Source organism: Magnolia sinica, chromosome 5 (assembly GCF_029962835.1).
Source record: "Magnolia sinica isolate HGM2019 chromosome 5, MsV1, whole genome shotgun sequence".
Classification (NCBI taxonomy): Eukaryota; Viridiplantae; Streptophyta; class Magnoliopsida; order Magnoliales; family Magnoliaceae; genus Magnolia; species Magnolia sinica.
The window spans coordinates 16246078-16271789 of NC_080577.1; the positions used below are offsets into that span (position 1 = coordinate 16246078).

Sequence of the window (25712 nt, forward strand, 5' to 3'; positions counted from 1 at the left end):
ACCGCCCCACGGCCCCACCCGTCCTTTTCAAGCAGCGCCCTAAACCCTTCCCTCCCAGCCAGCGTTAAAAAAAAAACTCTCTCTCTCCTCTCCCTCTCCCAGCGGCTAGCGCTCGTCCGGCCGTCCCTCTTCTTCCCTCTCTCTCTCTCTCTCACTCGCCAGTCGCCCCTATCCCCTGTCCAGCGGTGCTTGGTTCGAAAAAAACTCTCTCTCTCTCTCTCCTCTCCTTCTCCCAGCGCCCGGCCGGCGGTCCCTCTTCTTCCCTCTCTCTCTCTCACTCGCCCCTATCCCCTGTCCGGCGGTGCCGCTCATCCCTGCGGCCTGTCCGGTGACGGAGCTCGTCCCTGCCACTCGTCCGGTGTGCCGCAGCTCGTCCATGCCATGCTGCCACTCGTCCCGTCGTCCGTCATCGCCCTGCCCTGCACGCAGCTGCCGGTCGTCCCTCTTCTGCTCGCCCGGTAAGGTGTGGCCGTATGGGGTTTATTTTTTTAATTTTTTATTGCTAATATATGTTAGAAATTGTTAATATAGTTTGAAATTAACCTGATATTTGTGCTTTCTCTTGATATCATGGTAAATTGCTAAGTTCAGTTTCCATTTGCATACATATTGTATCATTGAGTGAATGTAAATATTTTGTAAATATTTATATTAAGTGAATGTGATCCGAGTTGAACTGATTTGAACCGAGTCAAGTTTGAGTCAAGTTCTAAGCCTACTCAAGTTCGAGTTAAGTTCTAAGCCGAGTCGAGTTGACCGAATTAACCAAGCTAACTCAGTTCATGTACAGCTCTAGCGTACAAATATAAAAGTGGGGCATTTTAAATTGACTGAAAAGGGATCACAGATCTAAGGGTTAGGATTTTCCACGATAGAAGATGCTTGTGCATCCACCATTCATGTTTTAGCCATTAGATCAATTGTCTGAATCATGAACATGGGACTCACATGTTTGATGAGAGAGTGAAAGGGCTGCTTCACTCCAAAAGCTCAGACAACGATGCACGTAAAGTTTGTGCATACATGTTGTATCATTGACTGTATTGGTCTCATTGTTGATTTTCCTTTTCTCCAACTATAATTTACATGTACTTGGTTTTCTATGGTACGAAATATATTGCAACAACCTCAGTTCATCGTGGTAGCCCACTCTTGATTATCGCCATTCATCATTGTACACAGGGCAGGGCTGTGGATTTGAAAAGGTAAATTACACAGTCCTATCACTTGATGTACGTGAGAGTGCAAACCCAGGACAGTCCGGATCCATACTGATAGGAATGCAGATTAAATGGTATTGAATTTCATTAGGTAGAATTAAAATTGTATATGAGTCAAACCAAGTTGGCCATCAAAATTCCTAGCCTGCCCTCGGTCTCAAATTGGCCATGTGGGCCCAGGTCAAAATATTCAATTTGATCCTGTATGGTCAAAATATAGTTTTGGGATTAACCTGATATGTTAATATAGAAATTGTTTAACATATGTTAGAAATGGTTAATATAGAAATTTTTTAATCAAAGGTGAACATCTCACTCCCAATTATTTACTTTAGTGTGTGGCCCACCTCAATTACAACTTACAAGTCATCATTTTGTTTGTTTGTTTATTTCTAAGCCTATTGTGGGTCTTCAATTAATATCATGGTGGGCCTATTAAAGTCAGAGTAGCTTTTGTTTATAAATATCTTTAAATGTGATCCACTTAATAAGTGGATAAGGCTAACAATTAATGAAACTGTTAGTGTTGAATGCTACCACTTTAAGATGATTTTGGTTTTTTATTTGACATTTTGTTATTAGTTAGCTAGATGATAAATGTCAATTTCAGCATGCTCCATTGTTTGCATAGATATGAATTATTTGTATTGTTTTAGTTGTAGACTTGTAGTATAAGATAATCGGTTGCCCATTTGAGGATTTCTATGTTGCCAGACATAGATTCAGTGTGTTCTTTGATGCATAGAAATTCTCAAATTGTCCATTTTTAGACAATTCAGGGTTAGATTGTAATGTCTTCATTTATTCCAATTTAAATGCATATGCCTGTTTTGGTTTCGTCTCTTCTTTTTCTCTCTGGATATATTTCATGTATTTATTTCCGTCGTCAAATGTCCACACTTTGTGTTGATGATTGACATGGAAATCAAATACAAGATTAATATATTCTAAAGAGATAAGAGGAGATGCTGCCGGAATTTCGGCGTAGCATTTAAATTGGAAAATGAAGCATTACAATCTATCTAACTTTGAATGGGTGACTGATTTAGACAGTTAAGTAATTATGCCCGTTTAGCGGTCGGTCTAGCCATCTAGGACCCTAGCCCCTAAGTATAGCCGTATAACATATCAAGAACTTTATTTTATAGATGGCCAGTCAAGACGAAAGCCCAAATACCCCTGGAATGGGTGCATCGGCCACATCTCCTCTAATAGTAGAGGGAGACACAGACACATCAACCGCATGCAAAGGGAAGAAGAAGAGATCAGCAGTATGGGATGATTTCGAAGATGTGACAGTTAACGGTGTACAGAAGATAAACTGTGATCACTGCAAAGGGTTATTCAGCAAGATTCCAGGAGGATCTACGACACATCTGATTAGACATTTGAAGACGTGTCCTAAGAAAGCAAGACTTCCTCCTCCCGGCCAACAGATACTGTCATTTACGAAGTCAAAAGGGGACGACTCCCAAGGCATAGTGTCCACTCATAAGTTTGACAAGGAGAAGTTGAATGAGTGGTTTGCTAGATTAGTGATTTTGGAAGAAAAACCTTTCAGAATGATTGAAAGTAAAGGATTTAGAGCTTTCTGTCAATTCCTTAATCCTCGGGCTGAGAATGTCTCCCGCGTCATAGTGCAGAGAGAAAGCATAAAGATGTACGCAAAGGAGAAGATGAAACTGAAAGAAGTTTTGGCTTCAGTGACTAGAATAGCTTTGACTTCTGATTTATGGACGGCGTCCAATCAAAGAAAAGGATACATTTCATTAACCGCTCACTATATTGATAAAGATTAGAAACTATGCAAGAGAATTTTGAACTTCAAACACCTTCCTCCTCCACATACTGGTCTACTTATTTCAGATTGCATCTACAGTTGTCTAGAAGGCTGGGGCATTGAGAAGCAAATTTCAGCAATAACTTTAGACAATGCTTTAACAAATGACAGTGTCATTTCATGCTTACGTAACCAGTTCAGGGCTACAGGAAATTTATTTTTTGAAGGAAAAATATTTCAGGTCAGATGTTGTGCACATATTATAAATTTGATTGTACAAGAAGGGCTGAAAGCAATTGACAACATTATAGAGAACATAAGAGAAAATGTGAAATATATAAGGGGGTCACCATCGAGACTGAGTGTATGGAATGACATCATCCAACGTTTGAATGTGCCATCTAAAAAAACGTTGAAGTTGGATATCTGTACACATTGGAACTCGACCTATGAAATGTTAGATGCGGTAATGGAATTACAGCTTGCATTTTCTGAATACACGGCACGTGACAGAACGTATTCTTGGTTGCCGAGCACAGATGATTGGGCCAAAGCACAACAAGTTCACACATTTTTCAAAGTTTTCTACGATTGCACGAAGATTTTTTCTGGAAATCAGTATCCAATCGCGAATCTGTTTCTTCCGTCTCTTTGGAAGATTAAGGATGCTCTACAGAAAAATGCCAGTGCGGGTCCAGATTTCATACTCCAAATGACAGTTGGTATGAAGACGAAGTTCGATAAATACTGGGACGAATGTCATCTGTTGATGTCCTTGGCAGTTGTTCTTGATCCTTGTTGTAATATGGGGTTGGTTAGCTTTATTTTCACGAAGCTTTATCCTACTGAAAGAGCGGCAGCAGAAACGTCTAAGGTTCGTCAAGCCCTTGAAGATTTGTACAAATTGTATGTTAATACTTTACCTGTAGCGGGTGTTGAAGAAATTAGAGATGCAGATATTTTTGTACTTGGCAATCCGGATGTACTAAATGAATACATATCATACTTGGCATAAGCACGAATGGGAGTTGATACTAAAGAATCAGAGTTAGAAATGTACCTCAAGGAGTCAATCGTAGTGCGATCTGAATTTGATGTGTTGGAATGGTGGAAGATGAGGGTTAGTGAATCAAAATACCCTACATTATCTGTGATGGCACGGGACATATTATCTATACCAATTTCAACAGTGGCATCAGAATCCGCATTCAGCACAGGGAGCAGGGTTGTGAGCAAGTATCGAAGCTCACTTTCGCCAAATACAGTTGATGCGTTGATTTGTACGCAAGATTGGTTGCGCCCAATATGGGGAAGAGATATGAATGATGATGATGATGAAGACGAGGAGATTGAGATTCGTGACGAGTCTCTACCTACAGATCAATAATTATTTTCAGTTTTGCAATTTTTTTTGGTTGAATGTTGAATGAGCTGTAATATTATTTCACTGCAATTGCAAACACGAAAGTGTTGGTCCTTTTGGAATGTGGTTTGGAAAACTTTTATTCTTTGATATTTATTTACAAATGCTTGTTCATTTGCTTTTATTTTTTTACTTTTGATACATTTATATTACTTTCTTTTGTTCCTATATCAAGTTCAATTTATTTATCAATATTCTGATTTTTAAATTAAAAATTGAATGTAGATATGTCATCATCTGAGCCATCGACAAACATTTGGGACTATGCTTCTCTAGTTGAATCACCACCAAAGTCTGGAAAAATAAAGATTAAGTATGGTTTGTGTGGCGCAAAGTTTGTAAACGAGACTAATCGCTTTCGCTTACACTTGTCATGTCGAGGTGGTGATGCAAGACCATGCCCCAATGCCCCTAAGGATGTCCAAATTCTTTTTCAAGCTCTGTTAGATTCGAATAAAAAACCTTTTACTCCATCCAAACTTTCTGCTTCTGGATCTAGTACACGAATGACATCCACAGAAGATGCAGAGGAGGAAGCCAGATTAAAAGGCTTGGAGGAAGAACAATTCCAACTCGCCTTAAAACGCAGTATGGAAGATGTTTCTAGACTTCAGCGATATTCGAGTCAAAGACAACATGATATTGAAGCAGGGTCGAGTTACTCGAGTACGACAAACAAGAAGAAAAAAAAGAGTAACAAATTCAAATTCCTGATTCGTCTTGGTGAATTTTATAGGGCATTGGGTACTACATACAATTCTTCATATAAAGCAAGTTTGAAAAATCTAGTTCAAAGTGTAAAAGAGCATGAAGGAAAAATCTCTTCGCCTTCTGACTCAGAGGAAGTGAACCAATTTGTATATGAAAAAATAGATAGCAGTTCCGATGGATCATATGACAATACAGGAAGACACTCCTGTTATGGAGGTTATTAATTATAAATTGTCATTTTGAAGTGAACAATGTAATGTAAATATGTTAATGTAATTATCGAAGTTTTTTAATCATAAATTATGTGCATTTTATATCTTTTATTGTTTAGTTTAACTTCGAATTCCAATTGACTCGAACTCGCCTCAAAAACTCGCACTCTACTCGACTCGATTTCTACTCGTACTCGAACTCGCCTCGAAAACTCGGACTCGACTCGACTCGTTTAATACTCGTACTCGGCTCGTACTCGGGCGAGTAGAGTACGAGTAGGGAGTCCATGCTCGTCGGCCGAGTAGAGCCGAGTACGAGCAGCACTCGGGCGTTAAGAGCCGAGTACGAGTAAGGCGATACTCGACTCGACTCGTGTCCAGCTCTAACCATGACGGATCAAAACTGATTTTGGCTCGGCTTGAATAATACTATCATTTGCTAATTATGGAAAATCATGAACTTAGATATTTCCAGCATCGAGCTTCTTCTTAAGTAAGGAAACATGAAATACCAGATGTATCTTGGAGTTGGGTGGTAAATCTAGCTTATATGCTACCAATTCAATCTTTTTAATGATGTTATACCACTATTCTGCTACGACATAAAAAGGGCTACTTGAGCAACCAGAGTGCAGCCGTGCTTAAGAAATGGTTACTTAGAATAGAGGCCGGAGTGAGTGCCGTCATAGAGTGGGCCGCTGTGGACATCAGCTGCAGAGCGTGATGGAATGTTATGATCTCAAGAATTTAAATGCCTAACTTCATACCTTTGGTTAATTAAGTTCTTAATACAAAGGTACCTTTTTCGTAAATCTTGTCATGGTTAAATGACTTAACAACCGGACCGACTAGTTGAGTCTCTAGTGGATTTGGGGGTGAATCAGCCTAACTCGACTACGTTAGGTGTGACCCATGATTAGAGCAGGGCATCGAGTAGACAACATTACAAAAACGGTGTTGAATGAATATTGTGCGGATCGGATCGGATCCTGGATCAGATCAGTCCGCATTAGCCATTGATCTGAACTCAACTCAATGCACAGTCAAATCTGAGTAGGCTTAATCGATCCAACCTGATCCTGGCTTTCAGTTTGAATCGGATCGGATCAGATTCTGCCCAGCTCTACTCATGATATCAATCCAAACAAAGTCTACTTAGTCCAAGTTGACTCAGACGAGTCACATTGGACTCGGCTGAGTCTTAAAACCATGTATCTTGTATCACAGGGCACGCCTAATGATCACTGCAGATCTTGCACTGAAGTGGGCGGACTGGTTCAAGACTCAGACCCGACTCTGGCTCCGGCCATGCGTAATCATCGTGGCTGGGCTCAGGCCTGATCATTTTGGCCCACTAAGGACCAAAGCTGTGTTCCAGCTTAGATTTATTATGCGGGCTGGGTTTTGACAAAACCTGACCAGCCCACAGACAGACCCTCCATGCCCACACCTGGGCCTCTAGACTCATCCATAAGAATTACACCCGACACATTAAGTTGGGCCCACCTAAATCAAGGATGGATTCTATGTGGGGCCCGAATGCATCCAGATCCACAAGCTGACGCCTATGGAAGGATAGTTAGGAATCAAATCTTGAAACACTCACACATGCTGCACCGTCTTTACTGGCTCTGCTTACCAGCGAAAGACCCCTCTCTTATATTGAGACGCAGATTGCGTGGTGAACCCAACACCACATAGCTACATGATGTAAGGACTCTATGGGGCCCACCATGACGTATGTGTTTTATCCATGCCGTGCATCCGTTTTTCCAGCTCATTTTAAGGCATGAGCAAAAATTTGAAGCATATCCAAAGCCAAGTTGACCACGCCACAAGAAACGGTGAGGATAATGATATCCTTTGCTGAAACCTTTCTAAGGTCCACAGTGATGTTTACTTGTCATCCAACCAGTTCATAAGGTTACATTGTCATGGATAAAGGTAAAACACAAACGTAAGCTTTATACAAAACGTTTTTAGCCGATAAGAAGTTTTAGACGGTATGCATTCTATTCACACGGTCTAGGTAAAATATATAGGCCGCCCCCATAGATTACTTACACTACATAAAACGCCATGGTGTTGGGATGGGATCACTGTACAATTTATGTGGGTCCCATGCAAAGTAGGTTTGAAAGTTGTTAGGTTGACTATTATCATGATACTGCACATGAAAGTAACATGTAGTCTAATCAAATCCCACCACTTTCTTATACAACCAAGCCATGTGATGTTGGGTCACCACAAAATCTAGTTGAACTTTTGAACGTAGATGCCTATTTGATTAGGGTGATTATGAATCCTTCAGCAATGCTTGACAGCTTGTATTGGGAATCCTTAGCAAACCAAAAACAATAATATATTAAAATTATATAATATATTTATATGAGTTTGAGTTTAATTACTAAGGCCTTGTTTATTAAATATGAAGTCTGAAGACTGAATCTAGAATCTAAAGCTTGAATTTGAAATATGAAGATTGAATCTGAAATCCGAAGTAAAAAAAAAACTTGTTTGATAATTATAGCTAAGTCCAAAAATTAAGTACTAAATCTTAAATAAATTGCTTGTTAACAAACATCTTAAATGTCTGAAATATGTTAATTTGACACATTTGTCCTTATATCTCGTTTGGAAATGTTTTACATTATAAAGAAATTATTTTTTATTAAATGAAAATAAAATCATTATATTTAATTTAACTAAATTAAAATACTTAATAAAAAACTAAAATATCATCATGAGGCCCTCAATTCCTCTTAGTAGGAAGATTGTCACTATGTGTTGTATAGGATTGAACACAGTAGCAACAAAACCTTCAAATAAGCCCACCTTGTATTTATATGTTATCCAAACCATTTATAAGGTCATTCCCGATTGGATGAAGTGAAAACATATTGATCCAAAACTTCTGTCGCCTATTTAAGTTTGTTTTCTATCTAATATGTTCATAAGGCCACAAATACTTGTATAAAGAGGGAAAAATAAAATAAAATCATATTGATCTAAAACTTTTGTGTCCCTAAAAAAGGTTTCAATGGTAGATGTTCAATCCCCCGTTGCTTTTTGCAGCTTATTTTTCATCTCAAGCTTTAATATGAGCTTGCCAAATGTATGGATGGTTTGGATATAACACATACCTCATGATGGGACCCGCGGAACTTGTTGACATCATACAACAGCTATATAGCTGGTGTGAGGTATACCAACCAATCCGCATCCTACTTGGACGTGGATACTTACAGGTAATTCATCAAGTTCTATGGGCCCACTATGATGTATGTGCTTTGCGTACATCGTTCATCTATTTCGAGATTTAATTTTAGAGCACGAGTTAAAGAACGAGGGAGATCCAAAATATGTAGTTCTCCCATGCCTACCTTTGAAACCTTCCTAAGACTCACTATAATTTTTATTTGAAATTCAAATCCAACTTGTTCACAAGTTAACAGGGACACGAAAGAAGGGAAAAGACAAATATCAGCTTGATCAAAAACTTTTGTGGCCTATTTAAGTTTTTAATGGTGGGCATCACTCTCCTCACTGTTTTCTGTGGTGAGGTCCACTGGAGGTTTGGATTTGACTCATTCTTTGGATCTTTACCTAAAATTATATTTCCAAATGGATGCATGGACGGTGTGGATACAAAATAGACATCATGATGGGGCCCACATAACTTGGTGATGTAACTTCCGTCTCGCTACTCAACTTGTTAGTATCCCATCCGCTTTCGCAGAAATAGATTGGCTACTCCCCTGCCACTAGCCAATGGCTGATGGTCGGTGCTATGTGGGCCCCACCATGATGTGTGTTTCATCCATGTCGTCCATCTATGTTTATAGATCATTTTATGGTATGAGACCAAAAATAATTTATATCCCAATCTCAAGTGGACCACATTACAGGAAAACAACGTTGAATGAACGTTGACCATTAAAAATTTTTTGGGGGTTATAAAAATTTTGGATCAAGTTGATCTTTGTTTTTTCCATTCATCTAGGTCTATATAACCTAATCAACAGATTGGATGTCAAATTAACAGTACATTGGGCCTTAGGAGAATTTTAATGGTGCATATCCAATCACTATTGTTTTCCTGTGGTATGGTCCACTTACGATTTATATTCCTCTCATTTTTGGTATCAAGCCCTAAAATGATCTTTAAAAATGAATGAATGGAATGGATAAAACATATACATTATGGTGAGGCATAATGAAGTTTCACATGTTAAAAGTTGATTTTGTATTGCAAAGACAATTTAAAAGGAAAAAATTTACATAATAACTTGAAAAGGGATAATTTTGGAAACAAAAGTTTTTGTTTAATAAAAAATTTATTGAGTGCATTGCGCGTTCACCAACAAGCCAGACTCCTATTACAAGCCAGACTCCTATTATAGAAAGAATTCAGTGAAAAACCACTTAGCACTTTCCTTCTTCCGTGTTAACCACACATTAACAAACACCACTGAACACGGAACATGTTCCCAATTCCGCGTTAATTACAAAAATTCAGCGTTAACAAACAGGCCCTAAATCAACTTTAATATTCCTATTTAGTGTATATATGTGATGTTCGACACAATAATTGTAATAAATCCATTTAGTGTGCATATATGATGTTCAACATGAGGATAGTAATAAATCCATTGAAACATATAATGTTACAATTGAGTGACTAACCAATATTTTTTAACCGTGATTTACACTACCAATGTGTTGCATTGTTCAAATCATTCTATCAATATAATTTTAATGATGCAGTTCATAATCTAATTATTTTATAATCCATCAACGGGTTATGCGTACAGTAGATTAGTAGCTTATTGATACTTTATTAATATTTGGGTTACACTGCAACTTTCTTAACTTTAAAAATGAGAAAAAAGGAAAAAGAAAAAAAGGGAGTGGAGTTGTAATCTCCACAAAGGAAGAGATCGTAAAACTCATTAGAAATGAAGAAATACCCCCGAACGACCCATGAATTCCAGATACCCTCCAAAACCCTTCAACCGACCATGACGAGATAAAATCCTGCAACCCCATGGAGCGGTGTCGGGTCACGAAGCATTCCGCATCTGTCATTTTCATCGTGCTCCCTCGCTTGTTGAGAAAAGAACTTTCATACCTGACAGAGAATGAGCGTTGATTCACAAGTGATGAGAAACAGTACAATTCTCATACGATCAACTCAAATCAAACCGTTCAAATCTTATCCCTCGTTTTGATTCACAATTCAACAGAATTCACACCGATTCATTTTTTTCTTACTGGGCGATTGATTGGGCATCATTGAATGGTTGAAATGAAAACATTGAATGGTCTGGATTCAATAAATAAATTCCTCGGAATCAGATACCAGGACTGTCCAATCAAATATTATTTTGTAATTATATACCATAACCGATCCATAATTCAAAAACCAAGGATGTTTATTTTGAGTCAATGAATGCATATGGACATATACGATTTCTGAGTACCCGCGTATCAACCATCACTCTGCCAGACCATCAAAGAACTCCCACTCTCTCATGCCTCTGGTCGCCTCTTCCCAAAGGAATAAAACATTTTTTTTTTTAAAAAAAAAAAAAAAAAAAAACCTAGAATTCGTTGAAGAGCGATGTCGAAGAAGGGGTTCTCCCTGTACTACAGGTCCGTACCAGATCTCTAATCTTTCTCATGCAGATTTTTCATTTTCTTTATAGCTTGTAGCTTGGATTTTCTTGTGCGCATTTGGCTTTGCTATCGCCATTGAAGTTAATGATCGCGACATTTTCCAACTAAATGGTTGGTTGGTTTTTTTTTTGTTTACTTTCAACTCCAACTCAATATTTAATTCAATCCGATTCAAGGCTGCTTTAGGGGTCGTTTGGATGCGTGAAAAGCTCACATAGCCCAAAAATGTCTATGTCTAGGATTTAAATGATGGAAACGGATGTCAAGATGTTCTGTTTGGATGCGTGGATAGGGGCGCCCATGGATGTTGAGGAGAGCTAGAGAACGTGTGTAAACATCGCACACGTGCGCAACATCAGGTCCCTGTGATAGGTGGTCCTGAAAATCGAACATTTGTTGGTGTGCGGGTTCAGTAGGGACGAGGAGCAAAGAACTTCTTTGGGTGGGGGCGTTTTTGTTACTCTGGCAGCGTATGGCGCTTGATATGCAGGCACCATACCATGTGCCATACATGAACTCAAACTAAACCGATTACATTGTGGAACCCAATATCGGTCTGCCAGTCCCAGAATTAGATCAGTTGAAAAATCCGAACCTCTAATTGATGTACACTTGTCTGTTAAAATAGGACCTTTGGATATTTTCATTTTTAAACGTCCTATAACTGTCCACCAATCTGGTAATGAGACAATCAAATAAGTCTAATGCTTGGTTCATGATGCATCTAAACTGAGACACATGAATTGGAGAGTGTGATTTGAATTATCAGTGTTGATGCAAAAATCTGGTTACCCTGACCGAGCTCCGATAGCTTGCTCCGAGCTCTGTAAGCCTGCATAGAAGAAGGACAAAGGAGACCCTGGCTAGAGCAGGGGACCCTCTGATGCCAAAGTCAGGCTAAGAATCTGGGTCTAAGTGGTATCACTAGGAGTTAGGGTGCGAGATCTTGTGTACTTGTTTCTGCTGCTATGCTCTCTATTTATACCTTTGGTGTGGAGTGAGCGTGCCCGTTAGTCTCGGCACGATCCTTGACACAAGGCGAGAACTGCACGCTTGTTGATGTCGGCCGTTACCCTGAGATCGTGCGCCAGATAACTCCCTAAACATGCCTTAGTGGAGTTAATCCCTTTGCGTAATCATCGACCATGTATGCATCCGAGCCGATCTTAGCCCACGGCCATCCGAGCTCACGAGCGAGCTAATCTTGGTCGGATCTTAGATGACTCAGATCGGCACCGAGTACTAGACTTCCGACTCTGGCCGACGGGTTGGACGTGTAACGCCATATTCTCATATGAGCCGGGTTTCGCTTATGAATCTCCGAGCTACTGATTGGAGTCGACGGGTCGGGTGTGTAATGGCTTCTTCCGGATTTCAGGCCAGTGTCAAAGCTGTACAAAAGAACTTGGAATCGGGTCAGTTCGGATGTAGTACTATTAGTCCGAGGTTCTGCTCATCGATTTCTCTAAGTTAGCCTTTGTCGGGTTCGGCTCAGGTTTTCCCATAACAATTAGTATGCGAGATATGCAATTCCTTAGTAACTTTTTAGTGCCTGCATATCATCCATCACACTCTACCAGAGTATCAGGGTTCTTCTCCTTTCATGGAGGTCTTTGTTCATGAATAGCTGCACCCTGGGCTTTAGGACAACACAATATCCGAATTTGTGGACAGCCCCGTCCAAATGGAAGCCCATGTCCATATACGAGGATGTGCCAATTGCAGAAACAATGAAACGTGCCCTTGAATATGGATATAAGGCCTTAAGTGGATCTTTCTCTGCATCCAAACAACCCCTAACTATGCCAACTTTCGACATTTTCTCTTTGTTGCGACTAAATATTGCAGTCTCGAGGTTTGTTGGCTTCACAAGCGGACCCTCTCCACACGTGCCAACCTGGAAGATCCATGCATGAGGTGGCTCCTACCTTCCGCATGACCCAGCCGATAAATCAAGCTGATCAATTTACCAGGTGAGCAATCACTGTACAGAAGCAATTGACTGGTCAGAAGAGCTTGTCAACTGTCCACCAAAAATATAAAAAAAACACATGGTACACAAGATGAGTTGACCATGTTGGTTTTCGTACCAGGTCATCTGCAGCACAGATGGTCCTATCTCATGCATGGAACAGATGTTCCACATGCGTGCTAGGTTCTCTGGCTTGCTTTGCTTTTCAAGCTCTGCTTGTTGCTTCACAATCAGCTTCAAAAGAAGGCGGTATTAGCTGAACAAGGAACGATTGAAAAGCTGTTGTGTGCTAGTGTGCACATACATTTTGAAGCTGAAAAACGTAAAGTGCCCCCTTTTTTATTATAGGGCTATGGAGTTACTTTCACTTTACTTGCGACTATGGAGTTAGGGGCCTGGGCCCTAAAGGAGGCCTTTGAAAAGCGCAATGGCTTTGAAGCTAAAGCTCGCTGAGCAAGCAAGCAATGACTTCAAAGCCTATTAGTAAAATGCACTAGCGCGCATTCATTTTGAAGCTTGAGGAAAGCACACCATTCATAAAGTTGGGCCTTGTTTCAGTGATTTGAACTAGTGTTTTAAATAGTGAATAGCATGTAGCATAGCGTTCACTCAAAGAGTGAGACTTAAGCTTCATAATGTGTAGCATAAGCTACATGCTACTTTTAGATTTTTAATTAAGGTTGTGCTTGGTTGCACTAAATGTTATGAAATATCGGGAAATATTGTGATATTTTGTGCAATCAAACACAATCTAAAATAATTAAAAAAAAAATAGGACAATGATTAACTACAAAGATAAAGAAAGATCAACATAACTAATTTAATGCTGTTACTTCTATTATTTTATTAAAATCATTGAAAAGATTAACTAATTTTATTGGAAAATAGAAATATGTTACAAATCATTAAAAAATTAATTGAATTTTATTTTAGTGAATATAAACTTGTATTGTAAGCTATGTGTAGCATAGGCTATGTAGTGTGTAGGCATATGTAAATTAACATGCAGCGTGGGCTATATGTGACTTAAGCCAGGTCCTTACTCACGCATTGGTGGTAGACTCACAAGAGTTTCAACACGAGGTCGTGGGTTCGAGTACCCATTGTGGTGAAATACCACTGTGGTGTGAGTGCATGAGACTGTGTGTGTGGTGTGAGTGCGTGTGTAAAAAAAAGTGACTTAAGCTATTTTCATGAGCTACGTGGCATAAGACTAAGCTACATAGCGTAAGCTACATGCTACATACTGCAGGTTATTTAAAACACTGATCTTAGCCATCATCTCATGTGTGCCACCATAGATGGGGATTTCCGAAAAATATCCCAGATATGAAGCTCCTAAACCATATAAGTGGCTGTATAAGTGGCCCATAAGGAGATGGTTAGGAAAAGAATATAACAATGGTTCTGAAAAGAGCTATCATGGAAGTCTTTTGGGCCATCCTGATCCTCATTGGGGCCCATCAGTTCACAATGTGTGTTGCCAAACATGAACTCTCCTTGTCTATACACACAAGGACCCTATAATTCTTCTTGTTATCTGGTCATGGTTCTTGTAAGTTTCTCTTTTGAGTTTTTGATTGACTAATTGGGAGTGTGATATAAATTGGGTAGACTTAAGGTGTAGGATTGGGCACAATTGTGGAGAACTGGAGTCTTTTGGCTGTTTGGAAATGAAAGCTTCCATTCATCTTTTAGAAAAATTGTGTTAGTTGATGGTTTTTAAGAAAACTATTTAAAACGTTATCATCCATTCAGTTGAATTGGAAAGTAGTTGAAAGAATTTTTCTTTGGGCGGGAAAGTGCAGAAGTCGACATGAAGAATGGAAGGTGCCTAGGTTTCAAGTCTTATTAAAGACTAGTAAATGTTCCTGATCGTTATGCCAAACAAGATTCTGTTTCGTACTAGGGAGAATCTTGAAGTGGATATTAAAATGTCAAAAGACTGGGGCAATGTCGACTTGAGATTTATTTGGAAAAATTGAGTGGGATTATTGGCAGTTGTAGTTCTTTTGCTTATGTCATTGTGCGGCCCACCCAAAGACGAGACATAATGGTGACCTTGGATGGGAGGAAAATTGAAGTATTTGTCTTTGCTGATTGCAGCCTATAAAATTCTTCCTTGCGATAAGTTTGTTTCAAATATAAAAGCTCCCCTTAGGCATGATGCTGGTGATGCAATCTGCTGCAAACATCATAGACCTAAAGCAGGAGTGGTGGCAAATTGGCAGTTCTCAAATTTTAGCATGTATGAACACTGAATGCCTGGGATTTTCAGTAGCAGTGGGATCTATTATGAATTGGGAGCCGTATGTAGAAGGTTTCTGTAACCATGTCCTGAGTGCATTTTGTGAAGGAAAATCATGGGTCAGAAACAAATCAACCAGGTGTCCTTTGTATCATTAATGCAGCTTGATGTGTTATGCTTTAGACCAGTGGCTTGGAAGGACTAGCACTTTTATCCTATTCTTTTTTAATTCCCTTTTTTTTTTTTTTTTGGGTATTTGTGTGGCTGAAAGTGTTCTTTGTATACAAACCTCAATTCGAATGTTAGCCCATGCATACAAAAGCTCAGCATTTTGTTTCTTTTCCTGGTTGAGTTCCAATTTTCGTGAGTGTTATTATCCATTTGAGTGCCAATTTTCACGAGTTCCATATCCTAGTGCCAGCACCACCCCCACACCGAATGTATTTTCTGTGGGAGGTCATCCACAATGGCTTGTGGTGTCTCCGCCCATTTACCATAAGCGGGTGAACACCAACATTATTGTCATGGTTCATTCAGCATTTCACTGATTTTTATTTATTTATTTATTTTAGCATTCCACTATAAATGGTGCATAAAGAAAACGTGTCCTTGATTGGACGATTCTAATTGTTTAATCAATGAGGCAAAGTTTATTGGTTAGATGGTTAGGATTGTTCAATAAAGTCAGTGGCAATCAATGTTGGAGCTCATGGGATGAGTGACCCACATCTCGTTGACATTAGCACCATCTGCACGGCAAACGATACAGACACATAACAACTCACATGCCTCTAGGAGAGGTGGATGAGTCCTTGTTTTCTTAAAATGATGGATGTTCTTTGGGAAATCATAAATTAACTTCAGCCTGATGCAATTGAAATACTCAACTTTCTAGTATGTTGCTCCAATTCTGAAGACCAATTTTGGTTTTTTTTTTTTTTAAAAAAAAAAAAATGATATATTGGGATTTACTCACTCTACACTGCATACACTTGCAAATCCGCTTTCCTACACTATAGCATTTCAGAAATGGCTATACCACATTACTTTCTATAGCTTCTCACTCATTTTCAAGGAGAAACAGATGATCCCCATCTCGGATAACATCTATGTCTTCAATTTCTGCATTCTCTGCACTGACCACTTTTGTAGGATGGCTGCCTGCAAACTTTTGACCTGCAGTTTTGCAAGATTGATACAATCCATGAAGAGATTATAAGCAAGACCAATCATACCTGATTTACTTCATCAATCCCGGTGCAAGTTTGGAAACTCTGGATTATATTCCAGCTCATTTTAAAAAAATAAAAATAAAAAATCTATGTTATTTTAGAGGTCTGCTTATACAACTTGCACAGTTAGGATCTCAAATCCTACTCTCCCTACATTCCAATGCAGCATGTTTGTGAGATCCAGGCCGTTCATCAAGTGAGATCCACCATATATTTGCTGTGACCAAAATCAAGCTGGTTTGCTCATTGGTGGGCCACACGTGTATCCATGGACTATTGGTCGGTTTGTGCATCCTCTCCCTTCATGCATGTGTTCCTCTCCCTTCATGCATGTGTTACCTACCTGATGAGCAGCCTGGATCTTCACACAGTAGCATCTGAAATCCTTTTCTCACTGGTATTTTCATAGAATCATATCTCATTATTATTTATGCTAATGAGATTGGATTTGAAAATAATCATAGTTTCTCTGGTGGAGTTTCCAGTTCAATAATCAAATACTCTTATGAAAGCAAACAAGACTTACCGCCTATTCTGAGGAGCTCTTCTATAGAATCTGGTAGGAGTATTAACTTCCCTAGCTGCCCCCTTGATGCATTTGCCCTTCCGAAACACATTTGGATTGTGACCCTTTTGTTGGTCAGTTTCATGACTTCATTATCATTGAGATGGTTACCACTGTTTGAATAGCAATTCATTGCTGTCTTCTTGAAACAAGACTCTACAAGGTCAGGGCTCCCTCTTATCTTGCTTTGACATTTACTATACCTTCTGTAATTTAGTGTTTCTGTGTTACTTAATTCTATTTTATGATCCTCTATGTTCTTGTCTTTGTTTTCATAACATTGTAAGATATTGTAGATGTCTTTCCATCCCTGTTCCTCTGCAATTACTTTTGGCGTCCGCCCACCAGCATCCATTTTATTCACGTCGGCTCCTCTTTCCAGCAAAATTCTGACCATTTCTAGATGCCCCTTGCGTGCAGCAACATGGAGGGCTGTTTGGCCGCCCAAGTCTGTTGAATTTATATCATCTCCATACTCCACAAGATGACAAATTGTGTTTAGCTCACCCTTCTCTGCAGCCTCACATAGGATTCCATGATCTGTTGTTGATGGGTTTCTACATGGATAATCATCATGATATCCTACATGAGAACAATGGCTTCCTCCTATAGGTCGTCCGTCAAGCCATTCTTTGAGGACAAACCGTGGATCCACATGTGGGTCTTTGTAATTCAAGCCTTCGAATCCCTTCAGTTGCTGTAAAATTGAGAGCAGAAGCATCAGCTCCTCTCTCTCCCATAAATGGACAGAACAAAAAAAAAAAAAACCATTTAAGAATATTGCATGACCTATGTTTGTCCCTCTCTAACCTAATATTTACCTGCAAAAAGTTGCTCATGAGGACACTTCCATCTTCCATGTTTGCCTGAATGACGTTCATGAGTGAAATCCTGCTTAGCCGTAGAATTTGAGAAAGCTCGCATGTCCGTGCAGTGAATGGTTGTGGCCTCTGGCATAAAACCCCTATCTCCCCAAACATTTGCCCCACAGCTGCCTTTCTCTGAACCTGGATTGTATAAGCAGGATTTGTTGATGTTAGTTTTGGCCTGCATGAAATTTTCTATCAATGGAAAAATTGACAAGTAATGTGTAAACAAACCTGTACTTGATCACTCCCATCAATATATTGTATCAAATCCTACAACCACAGTCAAATCACCATTGTACAACTCAGTCAACAGTCATAGTTGCTTTGTACTACTAAGAGTTTTATGGAAGATGAACTATCAGGTCCTGAGCCTTAGCAAATATATAAATTCTGTGGCTCTATACATGCAGGGCCCTTGGTTGACTGACCCATTGTTAATCTCATGGCCCTCTGTGATGGGGGATGCCAAAAAATAAAAAATAAAAAATCCAAATTGGGGCATCCCCCATCATGATGGGACCCATCAGAACAATCATCAGATCATAGTCCCCACATATGCGGAATCCTGCTTTTCGGAAAACTATATATTTGTCGAGGCTCAGGACCCTTTAGTTCTTTTTGGTAAAAGAGTTTCAGGTTTGTCACTAACCACTGATCCTGATACCAATATATAAAGATCTGTTGGAGCCTCATTCTGGAGTATAACATCTTCCTTGGGTGGAAAGTATTCAGCCTGCATTTCTGTAACCTTTTCATGATGGAAGATGATATCAGTGTTGCGTGATATCAATAAGATGTCATTATGCTGAATGGGAAAAAAAATGTGAAAGTTAAGTGAAATATTTACCAGTTGGAAAAGGAAATCATAAGAAACCCCTTGAAAAAGATGGACTTTTTTAGCAATGGGGAAGAACAGAGTGTGTGCTATGTTTGACCGAATGGCTTTTGGGAGATCATTTAATGTCTGTTGTTGTTTCAGTCCTTCTGTTTTGAACCTGAGACATATGTGGGACAGCATTTGTTCCTCTATGCGCCGTGGCAACCGATTTCGAGCTGCGAATTCAGAAGCAGCTCGAACAGTATCCCTCTATGAAGAGGAGGAAGAAGAAGAAGAAGAAAAAAGAAAGAAAGAAAGAAGCCAAAGAAAACAAAAGCAATACCAGTCAGCAGCAACATAGCAAGCAGAAACGTTCTGTATGCACAAAAGCTGAAGAAGTTGAGCTCAATTATCAGGAAGTTAATGTCACAGCTCCCGATACTTCAGTTTTGACATGGGCATTGAGTTTTCTAATCATCCAATGGAATGGAAAGTCCTATTTCTTTTTTCCTTCTGTGGTATAACTTCCCCATTTCATTGAAAAACATGGTATTAACTAAGTGAAAACAATGGGTTTAATCATAGGCTGACCGAAGTAGTTGGGATAAGGCTTTTGTCCTATTTGGTAGATGCCTAAAATTGAGTTAATCTTATCTTAGTTAACAGTAATTATGCATTAATCTTGGTCTCTAATACATAGGAGTTCATGTTAATAGTAATTGTGATCAAGATCTTTAATACATAATTACTGTTAATTAAAGTGAGTTGAACTCAATTTTTGGAGTCTGCCAAACAGGGCCTTAGGTGGTTCTTATGGGTTTAATTATAGAAGAGAAACATGGATATTCATTCAATTAGAACTGTAGTCAATTTAATGAACAATATAAACAAATTTTCATCTGAACCAGGAGGGTTTTATTTTTTTAATGGAATCCAGATGAAAATTCACCCTTTAATCTCCCATAAAATGCTTTAGGGAGCATTTGCGTGTTTATTTGACTTGAATTGCAATAATACAATTCAATATAGAAGGAATGACCACCTTTCAAACAATATATATATAGAAGAAATGACCAAAGTGGATGTGACGTCATTTTAATTTGTAATGAAATGACCGCACTACTAATTGCAATTTCCTGAGTTTAAAAGTGGAATATAAAACATTGGTTGTTTTAAACTTTTAACTTGGGCGGCTGGCCCTCATTGTAAAAAGAATGAGGGATTGATCATCCAAACACAACCTTATATTTCGGGGTCTCTAGAAGGAATATTAAAACTCGGAAGCGTTTGTTTTTTCATTCCTCATAAAGAACATATATCAATATACACACACACACACACACACACACACACACACTCATTTATTTCATCTCGAAATTATTTTTGATTGTCGATAGAATCACGGTTAACTGGGAAATAGGATTTATTTGTCCAACTGCCACTAAACAATATTGATTAATCTTCCTAACTGCTCCCTGAACAGATGGAATAAAGCAGCAGTATCAGCAGAATAGCAGAAGGCTTTCTTGAACTAGTAGAGGGAAAGAAAACTTACGAAGTTTCTGGTGCGGCTGGTCCCATGGACGACAAGGTTTGTCATGTTCCCGATGAGGTAAGCTGTCAGCCCCAAGTTGAAAAGCATGTAGAAAATATCAAACAACATCTCTCCAGGGTTTTCTGCATGCAAGTCACCATACCCAGTTGTTGTCAGGGTTGTAATAGACCAGTACATTGCCATCACATATCTTATCCGGAGACTCTTTTCTTTGAAATCCGGCATTACTGCACCAATCCAAGTTCTGTTTGGATTTGGGTATCTGTCAGCAATCAGATAGTTCAAGCATGCGGCACAGTGAACTGCAAACAGAGTGACCTGTGACCGAACAAAACTAAAGTTAAAAAAAGAAGAAGAAGAAGAAAACACACTATCAAAAGGGGGGGAAAACATTATTTAGATAAGTATCGTTATGGTGTGATGTGTGTTTTGATGCTCAACTGAACTGTAATAATTCAGTCAATAAAATGTAAATGACCAATGTGGGGCCAGCCCCCATCCATCCATCATTAGTAAACAGGCCTCCAAATTATTACCATTATCATTTCAACTCCAACTTGTAACACATCAAATTGCAAACGTGGGATTTGATTGTCATCATGAATTACAATGGATTCATGGCCACTTTGAATATTTATTCTATATTGAATTGATTTTTTGGGGGGGCAATTTAATCAAATTTAGCATCCAATTGCCATCCTCATGATAGACCAGGGGAAAGGAAAAGAGAGGTGTCAATGACTTACTGAGACAAGCTTTGTGCACCGAGTCCAGAAGTAATTGAAACGGATGTCCTTCTCAAGTCTGAAGGAAAGCAAACCTGCTTAATGAATATCACTCTTCAACCGCAATTATTCAGAATTTGGGGAAACGAAATGCAGAAATTTGAATTCGAATGGTGGACCTTGCAAACAGAGAGCTAACCCGCCGTAGGCGCCAGAGCCGGAGCATATTGAGTATTTTAAATCCTAGGCCGGCGCTTTGATTTGTGAAGAGGAGACTGAGAGGTTGTAAAGGCACTGTCGAACAGACATCGAAGACAAACCAAGTGGACAGGTACCTGCACTCAAATTGTGCAGCGGACTTGAGATATATCTTCCTACCAACTTCACTCATCAATAATCAGCAAAATAGAAAGTACAAAGTCTGCATTTGGATGCACTATTCCAAATTGCAATAACCTTTCATTCCTTTCAAGTTGGTCTTGAAAGGGATGTTATTGCCAATGGAGGACTACTTTCAATTCAGGAGTGCATCCAAATACATGCTAAATCAAATAGTAGCAGGGAACTTCGAGAAATAAGAGAAGTATTCATCTACCTGATTGCAATTTTCTTGGGACCATCTATCAGAAGATAGGATCGGCGATCAATATATGCAACGAAGAAGGTGAGAATGATATCAACAGCAAAGAAGCTATTGACGATATTGTCGATGATGAACAGTGTGTCTGGTTTGTATCTTAGGAAACCAAATTCGAAGGGGCAAATCCAGGCAGAGTATATGACCAGAAGAATCAGAAACATCTCCCATGCTCTGAAAAGGGAAAAATAAAAAAATAAAATGAAGAGGTGATGTGGTTTGTTTTTTGTTTTTGTAGAAAGCATAATATAATAAAAGGAATCTTGGTTCACCTATATCTCTGGTCGAAAGGAGAAACAATGAATTTCCGAAGCCTGGTAGTTTGGTTGATTCGGGTGCCAAGGGATGGCAATAGTAAATCATTGGAGAAGCCATAGCTACTGCTTTCCATTCGGAATTCGTCACTGCAGAATCTATGGAAGAAGGATTTTGCGCGGGAAAACACCATCGTCTATTATGCAATGCCTTCTGAGGCTATCATCAAGCATAAGACTTCCGTGGCTAAGACACGGGAGAGCTGTTATAAATAACCAAGAGCAGTGGGTACTTTAATGTTGTGCCTTTTTGAGACTTTTGAATGCATGTGATCTGCACGATTAGTCCATGGAATAGGTATTAGCCGACTGAATGAAAACAGAAAAAAGGCAATTAGCTTGGCTGGCCGCCAGCGAATCAAAAGATCAAAAGAAAATCATGGGTTGGGTGAGAGTAGTGAAAGTGGCAGACATGAGCTCTCTGCAATGCAGATGCAGAGAGACTGAGTAAGAGAAGTAATGAGGATTGTGGTGGGGGCTCCATTAGCAAAGGTGGTGGTGGTGATTTGAGAATTTTGACAATGCAATTCATGGATTTTATTTTTTTTTCGGTAATTAATAATCCAAAAATGACCCAACATTTCTTTGAGGTCAGGGGTTTAAATCATGGATGACGCGTGGACCAATGAGGACCGGAAATTGAGTGAAGGGACGTTGAAACTACCAAGGCTTTCAAGAATGCAACGGCTATCCAAACCGAAGGCAGTGCAAAAATATCGCCCGGGAAAGTTTGGAAGAGTCATAATAAGCAGTTGGGCATTCTGGTACTAACCGCGTGGTCCCACCTAAGCAAGGGCCCAAGACCCACCCGGCAGCTTTTACTCTTGTGGGTCCCTTGCTTAGGTGGGCCAATCAGGAAAGCAGTTGTATTTCTCTCTTTGTGCCATTGTTCCTTGCTTGTCTACTGAGAAATGTGGCGTTTTTACCGTACAAGTGGTCGGGTATGGTGGCAATTGGAACCGTCCATTCTTTTAACCATGACATGGATGGGCCAGATTTCATAGGCATGTATGTTGACCGATCATGGCCATCTCTTTTCCTTACACTTTCCTGGATGTCAACCATTAACTGTTTTTCGTTTCTTGCATTTCGAGGGCATGAGGATAGGATTTTTATGTACATAGTAGGGCCCATTAGATGGATGGTTCTGATTGTTCACACCCCACTCTGCCACGTGTACTGTGGAGACGTGGCTATATCGTATTTCGGTTTGACAAGTTCCACCGTATCATTTCCGGGAAGGCATGTCGCCACCCTAAAATGAATGGTTCCTGGAGTTCTACATCTGGGCCCTGCTTCATCAACCAATGACGGGATAGATGGAACAGTCCGAGGCTTTTATTATTTTTATAAACGCTTATTTATTTATTATTATTTTTTTAAATGTTAGAAAGTGATTTTATTTGTTTCTTTGGTTTTTTCTTTCAAGAGACGCGTTTTAATTTCTCAGGGAAGGACACCGTTTCCTAGCTGGTCTCAAAGACAGGAAGTATATCATCATCGAGACTAGCACAGGGACTATATCCACGAGCCTTGCGTTTGCAGAAGTGGGGTATATCCCCCGCTGATCTAGACCATTGATCTCATGGGCCCCACTGTGAATGAGCGATTAGTCCCCCCCAAAAAATCTCCTTGATGGAAGAAATCTAACTCATTCAAGGGTAACCTGAGGAAAAACAGCAAATGGACTACATTCAATAAAAGAGGGTTGAAACTCAGATGGCTACGATCTTTCAATCTAGGAGACTTTTGGGGAATCCTCTATCCACATAGGGCCCCATCAGATCGACAGTCCAAGTCACCGAGCCGTGGGCTCACTTGTTCACACTCAAGGCTAGTGTATTCGTCCTCGGATAGCCATGTCTTTTCTGTCGAAAGAAATTCACTAGTTCTTTTTATTTTTTTTATTTTCTGAGATAACGAAAGAAGCTCGCTAGTTCACGTGGCTTGAGAATTCGTGAGTTACGTAGCTAGTCCAGGTGCCCACACAAGCACCGTCCACATGCACTTTTACACTCCCCACAAGTGCCGACCGAGAGCGTGTGGGCCATCCGACTGGTCCACGAGTTGGGTGAAGGTGACCATATTAAAATCAGGCTTTTCCACTGATCCTATAAGACAACCACTATACAAAAAGAACGTGACGGCTCACAAAAAATTGCCAACGGTCCACATTCAACCTCTCATTAGGAGGTTGATTAACATATAATAGCAGTGGTAAGTGGGCCCCACTGCTTCTTGCTATTTATGGGATTGTATAGAAAAGGATTTAACTATGCATCGAATGTGAAATTTGTAGGGATATGAAATATGAAGAGTTATTCCATAGGAAATACGAAGGATTTAACTATGCATCGAATCTGAAATTTGTGTGGATAGGAAATACGAAGATTATTCACAATATACTTTTATAGAAGTAAGAAGGTGAGAGAGAGGGAGCTTCATACCGGTGTTGGGAGAGATCTTCACATGGGTGTCGATTTTAGGTAGCGAGTTTGTTTAAATAGATATAAGATAGAGGAGTTTAAAACCCACAGAAACTCTCTCTTCTAAGAGTCCAGTATCCTACGTACATTCAAACACCATATGTATATATTTCAATAGATTTAAAGCATGTATCAATTAGGATATTTTGCCAACAATTGATTAATTATTTCGACTTTATAGATTTCGTATAGAGATTCGATGAGGCTTGCTCTCATCTCAAAGTCGAGACTGAAATTTTGTCTTGGATCCTTATCACTTTTGTCTAAAGTCCTAAAATTAGCTCACAAAACGGATGGACCGGGTAGATTTATCACAAACATCATAGTGGGCCCCACAGCAGGAACTTCCTGCGAAAGGCTTTCACAGGAAATCCGCGTCCGAGATCTACCCTGTCCTTCCATTTTTCCGGCTAATGTTGAGATATAAACCCAGAAATGAGTTGTTTTGGATCTAGCTCATATTTTTGAAATCATTAATCCACGCCGTCCATTCGTTTTCCCAGCTCATTTAAGGAGTTGAGACCAAAATTTAACCATATCCAAAGCTGAAGTCGACCATACCACAGGAAACAGTGGGAATGATGATTTCCACCATTGAAACCTTGCGGCCTCGCAGTGATGTTTATTTGTCATCCAACCTGTTCATAAGATCACAAAAACATGGATGAAAGGGAAAACACAAATATAACCTTGATCCAAAACTTTGTGGCCCTCAAGAGTTTTTTAACGGTAGATTTTCAATTGATACGGTTTCCCATTGTGTGGTCGATTTGAGCTTTAGATATGCTTAAGTTTTGGACTCAGGACCTAAAATTATCTGGTAAAATGGATGGAAGGAGTGGATAAAATATATAAATCATGGTGGACCGTATAGAGTAGGCCTAATGAGTTACTCACTAAGCAATCCGCTCCCGATATTTTTGTTTTGGGAATTTGGCTATGCTGGCCTCGAAGTTTAGTCAAATTACCCAACAAGATTCAACCTTTTAAATATCTCAAGAGTGGCCTTTTGACAAACTTTGAATATTGTTTTAGACAAAAATGCTCCTGTCCTTGGTTTAGAAGTCATATGGTCCTGGAGTGACGGATTGACTACTCCCCTGAGAAAGTGACGAATCGGCTACTCTCCCTGCCACCAGCCAATGGTTGGTGCTCGGTGCTCTGTGGGCCCCACCATGATGTATGTGTTTCATCCATACCGTTCATAATCCATGCCACCCACCCTTTTTGCTGTGTCATTTTGGGGGTAAGGCCCAAATATCAACCG

The 25712-nt window shown here is 39.6% G+C and overlaps 1 protein-coding gene and 1 long non-coding RNA gene across 5 annotated transcripts; one reads left to right on the forward strand and one right to left on the reverse strand.

Moving 5' to 3' along the window:
• Nucleotides 1–10323: 10323 nt before the first annotated feature.
• Nucleotides 10324–20392, forward strand: LOC131245566 (uncharacterized). Its single transcript, XR_009170915.1, has 2 exons — nt 10324–11001; nt 20212–20392. It is a non-coding gene; the product is annotated as an uncharacterized LOC131245566 (long non-coding RNA).
• On the reverse strand, nt 16196–22665 carry LOC131245565 (potassium channel KAT3-like). Of its 4 annotated transcripts, none has more exons than XR_009170914.1 (11): nt 21918–22664; nt 21604–21819; nt 21188–21343; nt 21030–21087; nt 20284–20601; nt 18759–18998; nt 18561–18659; nt 18143–18181; nt 17864–18049; nt 16817–17739; nt 16196–16711 (listed from the first exon to the last, which is right to left on the reverse strand). XR_009170914.1 is itself a non-coding variant. In XM_058245116.1 (11 exons), the coding sequence occupies exons 1-11, from the start codon at nt 22091–22093 to the stop codon at nt 16306–16308; spliced, it is 2340 nt and encodes a 779-aa protein (XP_058101099.1). In that variant the 5' UTR covers nt 22094–22664; the 3' UTR covers nt 16196–16305. The 4 variants fall into 4 exon arrangements, 3 of the variants coding, with proteins under 3 accessions (XP_058101099.1, XP_058101100.1, XP_058101102.1); XM_058245116.1 differs by having other exon boundaries at nt 16196–16421; nt 17004–17739; XM_058245117.1 differs by having other exon boundaries at nt 16196–16421; nt 17004–17739; nt 17864–18043; nt 21918–22663.
• Nucleotides 22666–25712: the final 3047 nt, after the last annotated feature.

Bases quoted from the DNA above. Each gene is read 5' to 3' on its own strand.
- LOC131245565 (XM_058245116.1), bottom strand. From the start codon at position 22,093: ATGGTGTTTTCCCGCGCAAAATCCTTCTTCCATAGATTCTGCAGTGAC. The intron at 21,344-21,603 runs GTAGATGAATAC...ATTTGAGTGCAG, and splicing joins CCCAAGAAAATTGCAATCAG to GTACCTGTCCACTTGGTTTG. The intron at 18,182-18,560 runs GTTAGTGACAAA...CTGTGGTTGTAG, and splicing joins TATTGGTATCAGGATCAGTG to GATTTGATACAATATATTGA.